An 18,482-nucleotide genomic window follows, 5' to 3' on the forward strand; every position below is an offset into this window, starting at 1 on the left:
AGGCTGTGGGCAAATAAACGTAAGATAGTCCAGCCTCATCTCAGTGGTAATATTAATGATCAAACATGATCTTTTCTTTGTCTTATCTGTGTTGTTTCCCTGAAATTCACATGTTTAACATGACACTTTAACACGCCTGTGTGTTACTATGTTCATGCACTCGTGTTAATGTTTAACATTTAAGGCCCTCTATGCCTGTCCAGACCCTGTAGTTGTCACAGTAAAATAACTCTGTGCAAACTGTTTCTGTTCAGATAGCAGTGCACCAATCATTCAGCCAGAAGTAACTCATGTTTCACAGGGTACACTATGTTCCTTCATACATTTACTGCATTACAGCTTCACTTCAGCAGGTGTTCACTCGAGGTTTACATAGGTAACAAGAATCTCAGTGTCAGTCACTCAGGAAACGTATCGTTACTTCACGCAGACAGTCGCTCAGTAGACTGTGACATGTCCAGCACTGACTTCATCTCCTACTCGCTGTCAGTCAGTACGAAAATCCTGAACCATGAGCTGCAGCTGCGGTAATGAGATTGACAGAGTGATGAGTCGTCAACTTTTTGTTCCATCCAGTGATCTACTCATGGATCTCTGGAGGTCAGCACTTTATACAATCTCATCCCAGTGACTTCTACATTGATTAGCGTGATTGGGGGATTCAAAGTCACTGTTTCCTCAATGGTTAGAAGATTACAGCTGATAACCCAGTGATTCTGCTACAAATCATGTTGGCGAAGCTTGTTTTAATCTTCCATGTAAAACGATCTAAACATAGTTCATTGATGGTTTGTGTCAACCTGCAACCATGAAATCTCTCTGAGCAAAAGGTCTTAGAAAAAAAAGACACTTCACAAATCAAGATTAACAGATACATATATGAAAGTACCACGTAGCTTATAGATATGTTCATGGTTGTAGAACAAAGTTGATCAAAGAAGAAACTATTAGGTGGAAACAAAGCACATATGAGTATTTTCAAATGTAGTAAGGATAGATTCCTTCTTTCTGTATTATGAGCAGTGGGTTTCAGTTCATCAAGCCCGGTGTTGTCTTTGTTTTGACTTTCTTAAAATATCTTAAATATTTCTGGTGGTGTCTATTTCACACAACTTTTGACTGTGGAAGGATGGATCTCTAGCAGGAGTCCGTGCACCACACATGACAGCGTTGAGATACTGCTGAGATCTGCCTCAAGCACATGTATTTACCTGAATGTACACAAATACACACACAGCAACAAAAACAAAATATGTTCTCCACAAATCTGCCCCTTCAGAATCTAAGAATCTTGACTGATTACAACTTAAGTTTGTCTGAGGATTCCTTTGAAGTTTGGTAACATGATGAACTTGTCTGAGGTCTTCAGTGCTCCACATTTGGAGCGAGACCTTTATATTGTCAAACTGGAATGAGATGAGTGATGTGGTGGCCAGACACCATCAAGGGTGACACCACTTCACAGCCACCAGCACGGACTATGCTAACATGAAGATCTACACACTAAACTACAGCATGAGGGACATGGTGGTCTGACAACTGAAAATTAACAATGTGGTATTTGCTTCAATATGTAGTGATTCCAGGCAGCAGACACTTTATTCATATCAAGCCAAGGTTTTGTATCGTGTTCACCTTTTTTACAGCTACATGTGTCATCTGACATTTTGTCTTAGTCAAATCCACGACTCTCATCTCGGCTCCGTGTGGCTGCAGAACCAGAGTTTGAGATGAATCACACCACTACATCAGTGTTGGTACATTACTGGTTGATGTTGTATGAGAATCAAGAGGTCATGTGATGACCACCATTATCTCAGGTTTCAGACAAGTTGACTTTACCTGACATGGAAACAGAAGCGTGAGATGATCTTTAGTGACTTATGCTCTGTCCGAAAACAATGGATTAACAAGCATACTTTATTTCTGTACTCAATGATGATTATTATACCAATATTTACAGTCCAAAATCAAATCGTCCTCAATGGGCTTTACAATATGTTTTAAAAAAAGGAGGGATCCCACCTGGACAAACAGAAATGTAATAGTATGTCATATGTACAGAGTAGACAATAGAATGTGAATATAAAGAAACACAATGGCAATATGAGGCAATTGAACAACAATAACAGTACATCTGCAGCTTTCCAGAAAATCTGAGTGCATGGATTGGTACGTAATGACTGATATTTGGCTTCAGTCCATTTCATTTCAATAATTTTCACTTTATTTTATTAATGGTATAACTTTTATGTATCTATTAAAACTTTATTATTAAGTTTATATTCGTATAATGATTAATATCATTGGTGGACACAGAGTCCCTGTGAGAAAAACACAACTTTGGCCTTGTGTGCTTGTTATTGAATTTTAAACGAGCTCATTTCACCATAGATCTGTGCGTGATAGAAAAGCACACCCTCCACCATCGAGCCTTCTATGATCAGCTTCTGCTTAAAAAAAACAACCCAGAGGAAACGTTCGTGTTTAAAACGCAAATCGCTGCAGGATTGCGCACAGCGGCTGTATTCCCGTTGACGGATACGCCAGAAACGGAGCCGCGGTCGTGTTCTGTGACGCGTGCTTCTGTACCTGGGCCCTCCCTCTTCCCGTCGCTGGAGGTTGATGTCACTGGCAGCAGCAGAGTCCTCCGGACAGGACGCGAGAAGTGTGGGTAGAGAGCCGCGCACACGAGCCCCGGAGATCCACGGTGAGAGGAGGAGAAGAAAGTGGGCGATGTTGCAGTCTTGTTTATGGACGTTGCGGGGAGGCTGCTGATACGGTCCGTCCACACTGAGAGTCGCAGTATTTTTTAGATCACTTCTTTAAACAACAAAAAAAAAAAAAACATGTCGTCTCCAAGTCCGGGCAAGAGGCGAATGGATACCGACGTGGTGAAACTGTATCCTTCCCAGAACATAAACAAGCCGAAATAACCCGAGCTAACAGGCTCGTCTTGTTTTTATAGCCAGTGTCATTGCTCTGGTTGGGGTTAAACGCACAGTTTCTCCATGTTGGATGTCGTAGTGATGTATATTGTGTGTTTCCTGCCTGGGAGAGATTAGTATATCTTGTGAAAAGTGTCTAACGCTCGACCCCGTGATGTAAAGGGGCAGCTGCAACGTTAGCTCCCCCAAGTTAGCCGCATAGCCAAAGGAAGCTACGCGTTAACTGTTGTTTGTGTGGCGTTACTTGCCAGTTAGCCAACGTTAGCATGCTAATACAGTACTTGTGTGTTTTTTCTTTTCTTGTTAGCATCCAATTGTTATCACCAGTGGAATCTGCTGCTACGTTAACCAGGCTGCGCGAACTCTTGTGTTAGCTGTTGGCCGTTGCTAGCCTTAGCTCGGGGAGCGATAGCCAGTTAGCCGTAAAAATTCGCTCTCATCGGACTGACAACACAACGTGAGGGACGATCGATCCCTTCTTTACATTTAGGAAACAGTCATTTGGAAAGACACGTCCGCGTATTTGTGTTTTCAGCACCGTCAACGCATGCGAAGCTAGCTCTGTAGCATGCTAATCACCGAGAGAACAAATGAGGTCGTTGGAGCGTAACAGAGACGATCTTTGACAAATGATCGAGTAGAGACATAACAACTTTTAATACCATTATATAAACGGACTTTGACACTTTGTGCTTTGTCAGAGATTGAGGCCTAAACACCAGGATGGTACAATGGGACTGAAAACAGAATACACGTCGTGTTTTTTGCTGAATAAGCCACGGATTGCGTGTTTACAACATGTTTTACAGTAAAAAAAAAATCTGAATATATAATCATTCTTGGTTTGAGCCGTTGAAAGGCAGGATGGGGGAAAAGGCGAATGATACGTTGTCCCTTTTAAATATAATTATTTTCATTAACATCGCTCTCATTGTGGCTGGATTTTCGACGACATTGTGTTTCGACGTGTTGGCAGCTGACTGGTGTTGTCGTGTCGTGTGTGTATGGTTGTGTTGCTCCTCGTTATTCGCAGTTTGCACCTAAGTTTGCTCGAACGCTTTAATGACAGCGTGAGCTGCATTGTTTTGTTTTTGTCCTGCAGCGAGATGCTGCTCTCTGATTGGTCCGCCTGTTACCATCCGGAACATGGCAGGGGGCGGGGCTTCACACAGCTGATCGCGGAACAACAAGCGTGCTGTCCGGGGCCCACGCACGGGGACGGGGGGGGGACGGGGGACGGGGGGGGCAGGGAGCGTGCGGTCCACGGCGGGGACAGGGCGTGTTGTTTTCCAGGGTCATTAAACACAATTAGACTATTAGTTGATTAGTCAATTTAGTCCGTGGAAGTTATATTGTACCGATAATTGTTTCGATTATTCCACGTCGTTCCAGTTCGTGAAATGTGACTATTTCATGTTGTTTTCAGTTTTTATGTAAAGTTTGGTCATCTGAGGCTGTTTATCAGACAGAAAACGTGATTTGAAGATGTCACCCTGGCCTGGCCTTGGATTGTTTTCTCACAATTTATAAACTAAACGATCATTTGATTAATCAGAAAAGTATATTGATATGTTATTGTGAATGGAAAAAAATCGTTTTTGCAGCCCTGACAACATAGATATCTAGTAATGCTTTTGTTGTCTGTAATAGAGTATTACTAATATTTAAGTATTTCAAGTATTTTTTAAGAGTTGAGCACAATCGGTTTGAAAACAGACAAATTGACCTAATAATGCAAAGATGATGATTCCAGGATTTACTCGTATTAATTTGATATTTTAACACTTCCTCCTGTTCATGCCCAAGTTCAGGTAGATTTAATGTTCAGGTAAATTGGTACATGGTTTTATTTTGTGTGCATGTCCTTTAAAGCAGATTTATCAAAGGTGTGATCATGAACATACAGGCTTGTCGTTAAAAAGGACACAAACAAAGGAGAAAGTCAGATTACAATAAGTGTTTTTGTTTTTCGTTGATGTGATTATAAAATATGAATGAGAGATCTATGAATAGACATCAGGAGTCACTAAGGACAAACACATTTCATCCTGCAGTTCTTACATTTGTGGATCTTACTCCAACAGTTCCCTAACCTGGTGTTCAACAGAATATACCGTATATATAGAGTAGTCTCATGTTGTGGCTTTAAATCACATGTGTTGGATTAGACCAGCTGATTCAGGCCTCTTGCCACAGCTACAGTGTGTCACCGTCCTTACAAACATCCCTGTTAGTCCAACACATGCACATCAGGCTGAACCAGATTTACTGCCACATGGTTTACTGCAGGTGAGGAAATTACATTTTTTTGATTGCATAAATGGACATAGAGCCAAGAAGCACAATGTCATGAGAAGTAATTGCTCTGAGAGCTTTAGTCCAAATAAAGCTTTCCCTTGTGTACTTACTTTACTCTTGAGTGAGCATATGCCTGGTTTCTATGGATAACCCTCGGGGAAAGGCAGGAGAGAGATGGCCATTTCTACAGCACAAGCCTGCATCTATAACATGTTTTATTTGTAAGAGCCATCACATCACATTCAGAGCAACCTTGTCTTCTTGGTTAGTGGTTTGCATGACTTTTTCTTTGAGTGACTGAGGTCTTGAAACCTTCTTCTGTAAAATTTAAATTATCTTTCACAAATCTTGTGTTATTACTCAGCTAAATGGGCATTATAGCTTTAACTTGCTTAGATTGTTGGGATGTAGATGGAAAAAGGATTTATGACTGGCTGATGAAACAGGGTGTAACAGTTCCATCTGTTGTTTTAAATTTCCATGTGTCATTGAGTCAGTTTCATGGCCATTGACGGACTTTCTGTGTTGCAGTCAGACAGTTGACTCAGTTTCGTGTCTCTTGCTGTCGCCACACGCTTCAATTATGACACATCCTCCCGCCCATGTCACCTTCCATCTTCTCCAGCTGTAATCGGCCTGAAAACATGAAAGTTTACATCAGTCAACAAGTTTTACGCTCAATGCACACAACGTCTCAATGTTTGGTCGTTTATGGACCCTCTTCTAATGTTAGTACCTTTATAATATGGAATGAATGAGTGATGTGTGATTATTATGTACCGTGCAGTGGGAACGTTTTTATTCTTCCTTTAGATACGTTCCTCCATCCTGACTCATTGTGAAGTTGTTTTGTTGCCAAGGAGAGCTGTTGTTTGTTGTCTCAGAGTGGCCACTGCATTATTGATCTCACAGCCTCACGTTATTGATCCTACGTTTGACTTCTGCCCCAGACAAGTTCACACAGGGTGAGAATCTAAAATGTAGGCACAATGGAAATATGTTTTGTAAGAAATAAGTTTTTTTGCTGTTTGGGTGTTCCTTTTCCTTAACCACATGTTCAGCATTGAGAGCAAGCACGAGGTCACCATCCTCAGTGGACTCAACGAGTTTGTCGTCAAGTTCCATGGACCACCTGGAAGTAAGAGCCGCCTCCAACTTACCACATTTTCACCTGTGAAATATCAGTCCTCTCATCTAACCCTTGGCAATTAAGCTAATAAATGTGTTTTCCAAAATGCCATACTATTCCTTTAACATGGACAGTGATATTTAAGCTAAGGACTGTGTTAGTGTGGAGAATATTTTGACCAATCTCACTTTTTTCCAGCACCATATGAAGAAGGTGTGTGGAAGGTTCGGGTGGACCTGCCGGATAAATACCCCTTCAAATCTCCATCAATAGGTATGAAATAATCATCAAGAATCAAGTGTTGTGCTGAATCTTGATGAGCGATATAACTGGAATATAACTTTGCCCGTCACCATCGTTAAGTGTACTGCTACTTCTGTTAAACTGAGGACAACATCATAATTAAAGCTTTTTTCCCCCAGGATTCATGAATAAAATCTTCCATCCCAACATTGATGAAGCGTAAGTAAAACTATTATTCTTTATTTATTCTTCTTTAGTTGTTCTTTATTGTTGCTGTCGATGATATTCAGTTGTTTGGTTTTGTTGAATCACCCTAAACTCTGCACCTTCCTTTGCTTTGACAACCTCTGTGAGGCTCTTGTTGTGTATGAGTCACGGTGTTGTGTTTTGTCGTCTTTCAGGTCAGGCACGGTGTGTTTAGACGTCATTAACCAGACTTGGACAGCTCTCTACGGTGGGTCACAGTCACTGCTCTCATCGAGCCACAGCCTTATGTAGTCATACCAGTCACTCGGCTAAACAGTAATGGCCAATAAATCAACACAAGGCGAGCAGCATGCACGTCGACAGTAGAGCTGCAGGCAGAGCATCTTGGTTTAATCGGCTTACACATGAGTGATAGCTGCCTCTTGTATTGAGGTCATAGTGACAGATAAGAAGGTGCTGAGGCTGAGAGGACTCTGAACACGATGTAGTGAACACACTCACTTTGTTAACAACAATATTATTGATTGCTTTCTCAGCAATACAACTTTCAGAGAGGGTTTCATTGGTATTAAAGGAAAACCTAAAAAACCAGGCAAAGTGAGAGCGGAGTCGGACATTTCTGACATGAGCTGGAAGCTGTTGACCAATCACAACGGAGTGGGCCGGCTGGCCAATCACAGTGGGCTTTATCAGAAAGGTTCAAGTAATAACCCAAATAGAAATATGAACCTGAACATGAGCTTCATATGTCTCCTTTAACATTTCAAACCACAGCCATAATGTGTCAGAATTGTTTTTTCCAATGTTTTTTTTAGTGGATGAAGATGTAGCTGTAGACATAAGAGGATGACTCGGTTATGTAATGAAAGCAAGTCCAGCTTGTTGTAACTTCTGTGGGTTTATTTTATTTGTAGTGTACTGACTAATCTTTCTCCCCACATCCACCAGACCTCACCAACATCTTCGAGTCGTTCCTCCCTCAGCTGCTCGCCTACCCCAACCCCATCGATCCTCTGAACGGAGATGCGGCCGCCATGTACCTGCACCGGCCAGAGGATTATAAACACAAGATTAAAGGTAGCACACAAGTGTCTTACATCGTGATTATTAAAAAGTGGATATACTGTTGAAGTAAAAATAATTCAGTGTTACTGTTTTTCATTAAAATATTCAATTTAGATTTCTTGCAATCCTAGAATGCAGCTTTGATTTTGCAAGGAGCTACTGTAGCAATTCCAGCTGAAAGGAAAACAACCACAGAGCGAAATGTCTGACAAAATATGAATCTGTTGAGGTCTACCTGAAAATCACCTGACACCGTGTGAAAGTATTAGAAGCTGCTGTGTTGTTGCTAAGTTACTGTGAACATCCCATGGTCAGCCATCTCTCTCAAGCGTCGTGTTTTTCTTTCAGAGTACATCCAGAAGTACGCGACAGAGGAGGCTCTAAAGGAGCAGGAGGAGAGAGAGGGCAACTCTTCCTCCGAGAGCTCCATGTCAGACTTTTCGGAGGACGAGGCTCAGGACATGGAGTTGTAGTGAAGGGGGGGAAGATCCCGCCCACTTCACCCCACAACAGACTATTATTTCCTAAAGAGCAGAAAAACTCAGTACTATATTCATATTTAAGACAATTTTTTACAGGAACACAAACGATTTTTATTGCTACACAAGGATTTGCAGTATGATATCGCTGAATATTAACCCTTACTTAGGAGTTCACGACCGCCTGCCCCCTCCTTCACACCGACAGATCAGAGAGGAGTTCGTCATTCAATCCCATGATCCTCAGCGGCTTCAGTCAGGGGCTTTGACGCTGCTTGGCGGAGTTCGTACTGAGCAGTGAGCCCAGCGCGGGGAGCAGGACTGTCATTGAAACACAACTAGACTGTTTACACTCGGTTTCCTCTTTAGATCCACAACCTGCAACTCATCAGCTTTTCTGTTGTAACACGCTCTCGTTTTTCTTTTGTGTAGTTTTTATTCAACATTTCATTCAACTCGCTCACAGACGTCTGCAAGATCACAATCCGTTATTTCTAAGCAGGCTCAAAACTCAGAAGAGCGTGGATTCGCCCCCCACCGTCCCCTTTCATTTTTTGCCGCTACACCCCAGAGGAGCTACCATTACAATCATCACCCCTGAGGAGCTGAGGACCGGAGGGCCACAGGACGGCGTGGCTGCAGACGCCCTCTCTGACACGACTGCCCTCTCTGCTGACACATCACACACACCATCAAACAGCCGATGCATCAACCAGAAAAACGCCAGTGTGTGCGTCTGTGTGTGCATGTGAGCCAGGAAGAATCATGGCGTTTTGATAACCCGTGTCACACTGACCACTGATTTCTCAGGAGAAGTGGAGGACAAGGTTCACGATCCTGATCCTTCTTGTTTTCAACACCCATCCCCTCCTCCTCCTCCTCCTCCTCCTCCTCCTCCTCCTTCTCTCCGTTTTAGGAAAGTGTTTGTCATTCTCTGAGTATCTTTGTATATTGTGGCATGACACAGAAGTGAAGTTTGTGTAGGGCTTTGTGGAGCTGTAACGCCGTAGAAATGAAGAGGAGGCCTGCATCTTCTGAGAGCCGGGCGGGGTTTGTCGGCGGGGGGGGATTAACCAGGTCCTTGTGGAATTGTTGAACTTCTTAAAATTTGCCTATTGCTTGTGTTGAACTATAATAGGTGTTTGACTTGCGTAGGGATAGTTAGTTTTTTTGCGGGTGGTGAATTCTATCATAATGTATGGTTTAATACTTAATGTAACCCACTAGTTTGAAGACTAATGTCCTGTAAAGATGAGGAGAATTAATACATCTTCGTCTGTGGGATGACTCTTTGTTGAATCAAATCCTCCAAAGACCTGTTGCAGCCCTGCACCCCCTTTCTTATGCAAATCTGTCCATGGAAGAAGATTTACGTCGTGAGACAGAAGTGCTCTTTGTTTCAACCATTCAACGCTGTCGCATTTCCTTTTGTCGTGCTGTTTGATGGCCTGTTGTTTTCCAAGATGGCGGGAACAAATTATAATTAATCTACAAACCCTAATTTTTTTATATATATATATTTCTCCCTGAAAAAAGCAAAACACACAGGAATTCCTCCTCAGGCTGGATTTGAAAATAAAGTGTTTATGGTGAAATTAATAGTGTTTTCAAAGTGTCAAACGCCTGTGTGGCCATCTCCCATGACTTAAAACTCAGAGCACAGGTTTGTTCTTCTTCAGATTCATCGCTTTGGTCCTGATTTAACCCCGAAAAAGGTCATGTGTCTGTCAGCAGTTGTGCGGAGGAGGTGCTAACAGAGAAGTGACAGTTTACTGTTAAATTTCCTGGTGGTGAACTGGTCTGTGTGTTTTGCAGGCTCCAAGCCTGATACATGTTTGCAGCGTGCACTCAATGCACCTCAGACCTGTTTGTAGTTTACGTTGTATCTGTAAGAAAACAAAAGTTAGTATCTTACTTCATCACCATCAAAATGGGCTATTTCTTTCTCTTTGGAGAAAAATAGGATTATAGTCAAACTTGAATTATTAATAATAATAATAATCCCTTTATTTTCTTTTTAAATGATATCAGGATCTCTTCCACGGTGTCTTGCAAGAGGGTTTACCTTCATTTGAGAATAAGATAGGTTACTAAAACCAGCATGTCACAGTTTTTGACATGGAATTAAAATGTATTTGTTAAATAGTTAAACTGGCTGGAATTAGCCTCGGTAACCAAATATATGTTGGTGTAAGTCGTAGGACGACATGATACACAGTCAGTTGTCACAAGAACAATCCACTGTCCAGCCTCGTTTGTCATCATCTGGATTCATCAGTGTATTATGTATTTTTTATTAATGAGACATATATCTGATGCCTATAATTTCTTTGAATGTTTTTATTTTTGTCTTTTAAGCCCGATGTCCAAGACACAAGTCGAGATATCCCAGATTTTTTTTAAAAGGCAAAAAATTAATAAATGTGCTTCCCTTGTAACTTGGAGAAAGAAATAAAACAAGAAAAAAAATAAACATGAACTGTCGGTTACTATTCTGTTTATGACGCGGTGTCAGAATATCTTGAGCTGTGGTGAGAAAATGATTGTTTTTGCCTTTAATTTTTTGTGTTTTCAAAATGTTCTTTTAAAAAAAAAAACTAGTTTAACTTTATTTCCTCGGATGTTGTGGGACAAGTCACATACAAAATGAATTTACAGTCATGATTGTTACATTTGTCTCTGGCCACTAGATGGCAGCTCTGTCTTTCAGACACAAAGGTAGAAACACTAATTTCTGTTTTGCCCTATTTAAAACACCTTCACCTTTAAATATATATCAAATAAAACATAAACTAACTTATGAAATCACGTTAATACGAGTTAAATGACCCACATCTATATAAAATGTTTAAAGTGCATTATTATTCTTTCTATCAAGACATTTTGACATGTCAGTAGGAAATGCACAGGAGTGAAAATAAATAAATAAAAGCAACGATGGCTGAATTCCATTTAGCTGCTTCAGTTTCAGGTTCCTGGTGTTGTACTTGCTGCCTCAATGTCACACTGGGACACTTATATAGAACAGAGCCATTGCTGCTGTGATAACTGTTCTTAATGACATGAAAAACTATAAAACAGATGGAACAGTAGTCATAATAAAAATACAAATGCTGACATACATATCATGATGTTGAAATGATTATGTACTGTATAGATATTTAGTCAATAAGTCAAAGTGTGGATAAAGGTGGGTTCTGACCTCTATAGTATTTTTTTCTTCACATTGTAAAACTTTCTATTAATTAAATTGAAATGCCACACTACTGGAGTTGGTTGGAAACCTCTAAACTATTTGTTTTTTGAGGTTTATGGTAAGTTCCTGACTTTTCATGACAGCAATGGATTTGACACAGTTAAAAAACAATAATGATGAATAAATAAAAAGCCCCGGCACATGAGATGCTGGAGTATGATGCTCTTTGACAGACACAGGCAGACAATAATGATCTCATGAAATATTCATAGGTGTGTGGCCATCGAGCCTCTTTCTGTGCAGGTTTCCTGTTTCAACATCAGTTTAATTTGGCGTCAGGTTCGTTATACGTGTGCCTGTGGATGACCGGCTCCTGTATGAGAATAATACTGAATTATATCTTATTTTCCTCATCTGTTTTTAAGTTTTGACAGGAAGAAAAACAAGGGAAATCCTCGTTAAAAATATATTTTTGAAAGAAAGAACCAAAACGTAACTGAAGGGACAAAAAACATCAATAACTGCAGATGTGGAAAATGACCAGAGACACTGGCAGAGCTACAAAGAGACGTCATAATGAGGAAACTAAAAATGTGAATATTTGTTTCTACTAGGGGGTTTTCCTCTGCAGGGGGTGGTTGGGTGCCCAAGGCCCCATTTTTTCATGATGCGTCCATGTCTGCAGCAGCTATGAGATACAGTCATTCATTTAACAGTGTGATAAAACACGACTGTATAGATCTGTGGTATCAGGATGAAATACAGAAACTAGCTGGTTAATAGTTGACAGTGTTGTTAAGATGATAAACCTGTAACAGAGTCAGTGTGGAGCTGCTTTTTTAAGAGGTTGAACAACTGTAATCCACCAATAACTGATAGAAACGAGTGAGGATGAGTTTCCTGACTAATAAATCATTGATATCAGTGGGTTTTATTTGAATAAATAAAGTCCTGTGTCACAGTAAGTCGAGCAGCAGCAGCAGCAGCAGGCTGCTGGCCGGCTGCGCCTCCTTCATAATGTATGGAGAGGACAAAGGGTGACCGGGTGGATTTCAGCGTCAACTTTGAAAAGAGCCGTAACCCAAACCTGTCCTGTGGCACCATGACGGCTTCACGTCAGCTGAAAGGATGATGCCTCTTTTTCCACCTGCAATCTGGCTAATAATCACCGACAGCAGGTAAATGAGCCCTGCACGGACCTCTGGGTGCGCGTATAAAACGAGGAGCTGAGGAGGCCATGGACTCAGAGAAACTCCTCAGTCCCGTGAAGGGATGAGAGAGGAGGAGGGGAAGGAAGAAAGGGAGGGAGGGAGGGAGAGAGAGGAGCGACCAGCCTGGCTGCAGAGAGATGCCACACCCGGTGGATGCTGGTATGTCTGTTCAACAGGGTTGTATTGGATGTTGTAGAGGATTTGAAAGTGATAACCATTTTTTTCTTCTATTACAATCTGCTTTGTTTCAGGGTTTGTGTGAAATAGGATCTACTTTAATGATTCATTTTGTTTAATCATAATCCTGACTTGTTTTTGAATAATACCAAACTGATATGAGCAGCAAACCGGTTTCCCAGTGTCTCTGGCCATCGCCACCGCAGTGCGCGTCCTGTGCGTAAAAGGCGCAGAGGAAACGCTTCGTTTAGAGGCGGCAGAAGGAGAGGGAGGAGGGCGGCGTGGATTACTACTCTGCCACTGGGTTAACCCGCTTACCAACTAATTACCTGTCCACTAGCAAATCCCCTGCCATGCAGCCCAAACAAGCAGGGAGCCGGGCGGGACGGAGAGAGGCAGATGCGGAGAGTAAAGCGACTCTGAGCGGAGCAGCAGCGGGACGACGACGACGAAGAAGAAGAAGAAGAAGTTTAAAATACTAAAAAGTCAGCGGAGTTCATCCGGATGAAAGAGCCTCGCAGTTCTCATCTGTGATTCCGTTGAGTGACTGTGTGGTTGTGAAGATGTTCTGCTGCTGGATGCGAATGGAGGCTCAAGTGTCTTCTTGTCCTTTTCTAAGTTAAGTGGTGTTGTGAACAGTGAGGATGTTGGATCTGCTCCAAGGTAAGAAGAATTCTGCATGTTTAGGTAAAGCTTTATGAATGCATGTGTGTTCCCTTACTACCTTAATCAGGCTACCATCCATATGTCATTATAATCAGTACGTGTCACCACAAGGTTAAAAAAAAGTTGAAATTATGAGTTCATGTTCTCATTTTAGGCAAAGACTTGTTACATGATGTAAAGACCTGAGGACTTTATTCCAGGAAGGCGACTACAGAAGGTGTTTATCCACCACTAGAGCCTTGAATATAACTGCATCGGATTCTGTTGAATGTATTTTATTTTTCTATCCGACACTAATCACCAACTAATCATAGAAAAGACTGAGATATGAGGAGAAACAAAAAACATGCAACTCAGTCCTACAATTAGTTTTCTTCTGATTTCTGTTTATACACTATCTCTCTCTCTCTCTCTCTCTCTCTCTCTCTCTCTCTCTCTCTCTCTCTCTCTCTCTCTCTCTCTCTCTCCCTCCCTCTCTCTCCCTCCCTCCCTCTCTCTCTCTCTCTGTCTGTCTCCAGCTTTTTACTCTATTGATCTCTCCCGGAAACGGGAAGATGAGCCCCGCATTGGGACCCATTTGGAGCATCTCAAAAATCACTTAGCGCATCATTCCCTACAGCCAGAATCAATCTGAGCGGCAGAGCTGCTCCTTCACCAGGATCAGGATCAGGGTCTGGCTCACACGGAGGCCAGACAATTTCCAAAAATGACTAAAACCGCAACAACTATCCCATGGTAACTTTTAGAGGGATGCAACCACAGGCTGGTACGAGCCGGCAGCAGACGGCAGGTTGGATTGACTCCCCATCCAGTAAGGTAGACAAAACAGAAACCATTGATTATGACAGTGATTATGATTATGATTCTATCTGCTCATTTCCACTGAACGAACAAGACAAGAAAAGCAGTGAAGATGTTCAGGTTTTGATTCAGCTGTGAAGTTGTTGGCATGAGTGGGCCTGACCTCATATCTCCTCCTGTTCTGTGTATGGCACTGGTAGAATTCACTGTCACAGCACACAATCAGTGAATTACCATAGGGCCATAAACAGAGTAGAGACAGATCCATCCTGTCCACGTGCAGATTCAGCTTTAACTTTAAAACGTAGAACAACAGACGGATCGGCTCGTAACCACCTTAAAAGACGCTTCCCATCTTCTTTGCCCATTTTGGCACTAGCACATTTTTGCTTTGTTTCTCGTACTTTGAGCAATCATGTGTAGTGCCAATATCGGACGAGACAGACTCTCAGCTGTTCATTAACATCCTGGCATATTTTTCTGTGTGAGAGAAACAACCAGACTGGAGAGGGAGGGAAGGATGAACGATGGATCCGATCGATTGTGCCGTGCATCTCAGATATCAACGGTTGCGATGGAGGCCCCCCGCTTGTGCTCTATCTCTGAGACGCTGTCCCATGTAACCTGATCCTCAGTCATCACACAGATCTGGTGGCATTGACTCTCCCACAGTGTTTGGCAATGGTAGAACTCACTCTGGTGGACTGGAAGGATCCGGTGGTTCTAGACTTGCCAACAACTGACCGAGAGCCATCGTCCCAGGACTCATCACAGGAGGAGGATGATTCGATTCCGTGTCCAGAGGTGTCTTGGTGGCAGGTCTGGGGTGTGGGTGAAGCGAGGATGCAGCAAGTGTACAACAAACCACAAAAAAAAGATAAGCGTAAGTCCATTGAGTCTGTTCGTTAGAAAAACATCACAGGACATTACAGTTTCTCTTTGTCCTGCCTCCCTCAGATATATGGCGTCCCTCAGGGTTGTCTCGGCCACACTTAGCTGATCATGACATCAAACCCTGAGTGTAATATTAGACCTCAAACACTAAAGGTATGGACCAGGGGAGACCTTTGACTAGGGGGCCCAAACCCATAAATCCATACACAGGCCATTAAGCCCTGACCTGACTATCATCTGCACTGATCAATAAATCAATGTGTTTGGCTGTGGAACCAGCCTGTGGTTGTAAATCCTCAGTGATGGTGTCAACGGCGGCAGCTCAGCTCAAGGTGCAACAGGATCCCATTCACTCACAAAGGGTCTAAGCTGAGGCGCTGCCGAGGTTCAACACAAGTGATGTTAGTGCTGCGTCCAACCATTAAACCCAAAAGATGCATCAGTACATTAGGGATGCATCGAGTCCTACAACACTTTACAGCAGCTGCCATTGAGGTGACATCCTCAGTGTTGTTTCTGGGAATTGTTAAGTTCAACACAAATTACACACAGTTTCTTAAGCCTGGTTCTTTTTTGAATTTGACTGTTTTAGGCCTAAAACATATTAAAACTAGAGTTCGTACTCTGCCAAAGCCCAACAGTCCCCTAATGAAACCACATTCACTAGATCCAGATTTTTTGTTTGGATCTACGCTAAATTACACACACTCATAAATATCAGTCCCCTAACCATGTCCGATTAGTTTCATTAATATCTTTAAATTATTCTCTAGTAAATTGGTGGAAGCATAATCCTGGATCCGCCCCCTGATCCGAATCCACGGCAAAATATGATAGGTTCTTTCCTGACCAATACAACGTCTTGTATCTTGTCTTGTGGTAATTCATCAAGTAGTTTTTGCTTTATCTTGCTGAATAACAGATAAAAAAACAATCAATAAAGATAAATACATAACCTCCTCGGTGGAAAATATGTCCCTCATATTAGCCTTGGAACATTAGGTAGATAAAATATATTTTAAGGTTTGATTGTAGAAAATGTATGAAAAAGTTGGTGAATCTTGGGGCTAAACTGAAACAGTGCTTCTAAAATCCTGTTGCTGTTTTTAATTTCTGGAAAACACCCAATGATTTTCTATTACAGACCAAATGACAGTAAATGTGTATAAAATAATGCACAAAGACATTTAGGATTTGTCTTTGGATGCAATGCAACCTTTAACGTTCTGTCCTGGATTTAAATATTTAATTAATAAATAGAATGTCTCTCAGTAAAGCTTAAACCTCCACCAAGGCCCAATAGTCCCCTTAAATGTAATCAAGATGGACCAAAAAAATGTTTTAAAAATCCCTGTCAAGCTATGTTAAAGAAAGTAAAGAAAAACCTGCATCCGCCCCTTGAATCCACACCTAAAGTCAATGGGTTCTTCATTGGCTCGTACTCCACCCTCAGTAGATTTTGGATAATCCCCCTAAAGGACAGACAAACAGCAATGACACATAACCTCCTCAATTGAGTTTCATTGTGTGTTATAGCTGGATTAAAACAGGTACAGAATATCCGTTAACAATAGGGAACTGCAACAAGATTATTACGAGTGTATTTAGTTTGAGAGCAGCAGGGGTCAGGAGGAAGACGAGAGGAAGGCCAATCCAGGATAAGAAAGAGAAAATCTACACAATTTAGAATAAAACGACAAATCATCTGCAGTTTAAACAAAAGTACCGATCAATCAAACGAGGACCAAACGTTTCCCTTTGTCTCTGAGGCGTTAGTCTGGTTTGGGGCCGTCTGAGCCGTCAGCGGCTGATATGCGTTGATCGTGTTTCAATACGAGTGTGATGAGAGTCCATTATGGCCGCCTGCAGAGGATGTGAGGTTAAGTGGTGCCAGTGGACGCAGAGAGAGGAAGGAGGGAGGCCGACACACTGACAGCTGGTGCGGGTGATTAGACCTTGTAGTGATGCAGAGACGGCATCAAAGCTCTTTAGGGAGAATCCCTGAACAGGGAGGAGGCAAGGACACACACACACACACACACACACACACACACACACACACACACACACACACACACACACACACACACACACACACACACAACCCCTCTGACCGGTGGTAATACAAGAGAATGAGGGGTGTCGTTAGATTAGATCGGGTGTGGAAGTTAATGGATCCCCTCATTAATCTCTTACACTAATGGCTGTTTATCAGTGTGTCAACTGTTCCTCTGCAGTAAGTGTATGTTCTTGTGTTGCTTTGTCTGTTACAATAAATATATTTCAAACACATATCAACTGCATGGTGAGTTTCAATTCATAGGATTATGCAGAAGTGGTGAAAAGTGACCTGAAAGTCAAAGAGACTGAGCCAGAGTTGCAGGCACACGATTTATTGTTTACCTGATTTATTTATTGTCACTTTGGTGAAACATGAAGCGTTTGAGGTAAAATAGTGAAGTATATGTTTTAATTATCAGAAAGAGGAAGAGGAGGAGGAAGAGGAGGAAGAGGAAGAGGGACTGGTGGTATATGTTACTCACCTTCAGTCTGATGTCCCACAAAAGTACAGTGTACAGTTCAGTAAGGACCTTCAGCCATTACACACACAGACACACACACACACACACACACACACACACACACACACACACACACACACACACACACACACACACACACACACACACACACACACACAGACACACAAACACAAGGAGGCGCTGGATTACAGTAATCCAGGAACAGGGGGGGTATTTTTAGTTCTTCATGATCAGAGGCAGACAGGGTGCAGCAATCGAGGAAAACAGATAATGATTCTCATACGAGCAGCAGTTAATTACGTAGCGTCTGGCAGGAGCCCACTCCAACGTCCACAGCTCGTTCTGCAAGTGAAGCTTCTGTCTGGATCAGAAAGTGTTTTGTGAACTGATATTAAATCAAACTACAACTTCAAATGGCTTCAAAACAACCAGTTGTAGTATTAAAATGAATCTGAACTGTCAATGTACCTATTATAGGAGGTCACTAAAATAAAGAGCTGACTATGATATATAGGAAACTGATGATTATTTTAAGTGTTGAATTACATGTAAAGATATTTAAACTGATTTTACAGCAGAGAGGAAGAATAACCATTAATCTACATCTTGATCATGTGTAGTTTCC

The 18,482-nt window shown here is 41.9% G+C and overlaps 1 protein-coding gene and 1 long non-coding RNA gene across 2 annotated transcripts; one reads left to right on the forward strand and one right to left on the reverse strand.

Moving 5' to 3' along the window:
* Positions 1–2,608: 2,608 nt before the first annotated feature.
* LOC118109254 (ubiquitin-conjugating enzyme E2 H) lies at positions 2,609–10,842 on the forward strand. Its single transcript, XM_035156216.2, has 7 exons — positions 2,609–2,902; positions 6,308–6,384; positions 6,574–6,648; positions 6,798–6,837; positions 7,020–7,072; positions 7,774–7,902; positions 8,239–10,842. The coding sequence occupies exons 1-7, from the start codon at positions 2,850–2,852 to the stop codon at positions 8,361–8,363; spliced, it is 552 nt and encodes a 183-aa protein (XP_035012107.1). The 5' UTR covers positions 2,609–2,849; the 3' UTR covers positions 8,364–10,842.
* Positions 10,843–14,892: 4,050 nt separating this feature from the next.
* On the reverse strand, positions 14,893–17,193 carry LOC118109255. The gene is made up of 3 exons (XR_004696801.1): positions 17,041–17,193; positions 16,725–16,786; positions 14,893–15,241 (listed from the first exon to the last, which is right to left on the reverse strand). It is a non-coding gene; the product is annotated as an uncharacterized LOC118109255 (long non-coding RNA).
* Between the last annotated feature and the right edge of the window lie 1,289 nt (positions 17,194–18,482).

Source organism: Hippoglossus stenolepis, chromosome 5 (genome assembly GCF_022539355.2).
Source record: "Hippoglossus stenolepis isolate QCI-W04-F060 chromosome 5, HSTE1.2, whole genome shotgun sequence".
In the NCBI taxonomy this organism is placed as follows: domain Eukaryota; kingdom Metazoa; phylum Chordata; class Actinopteri; order Pleuronectiformes; family Pleuronectidae; genus Hippoglossus; species Hippoglossus stenolepis.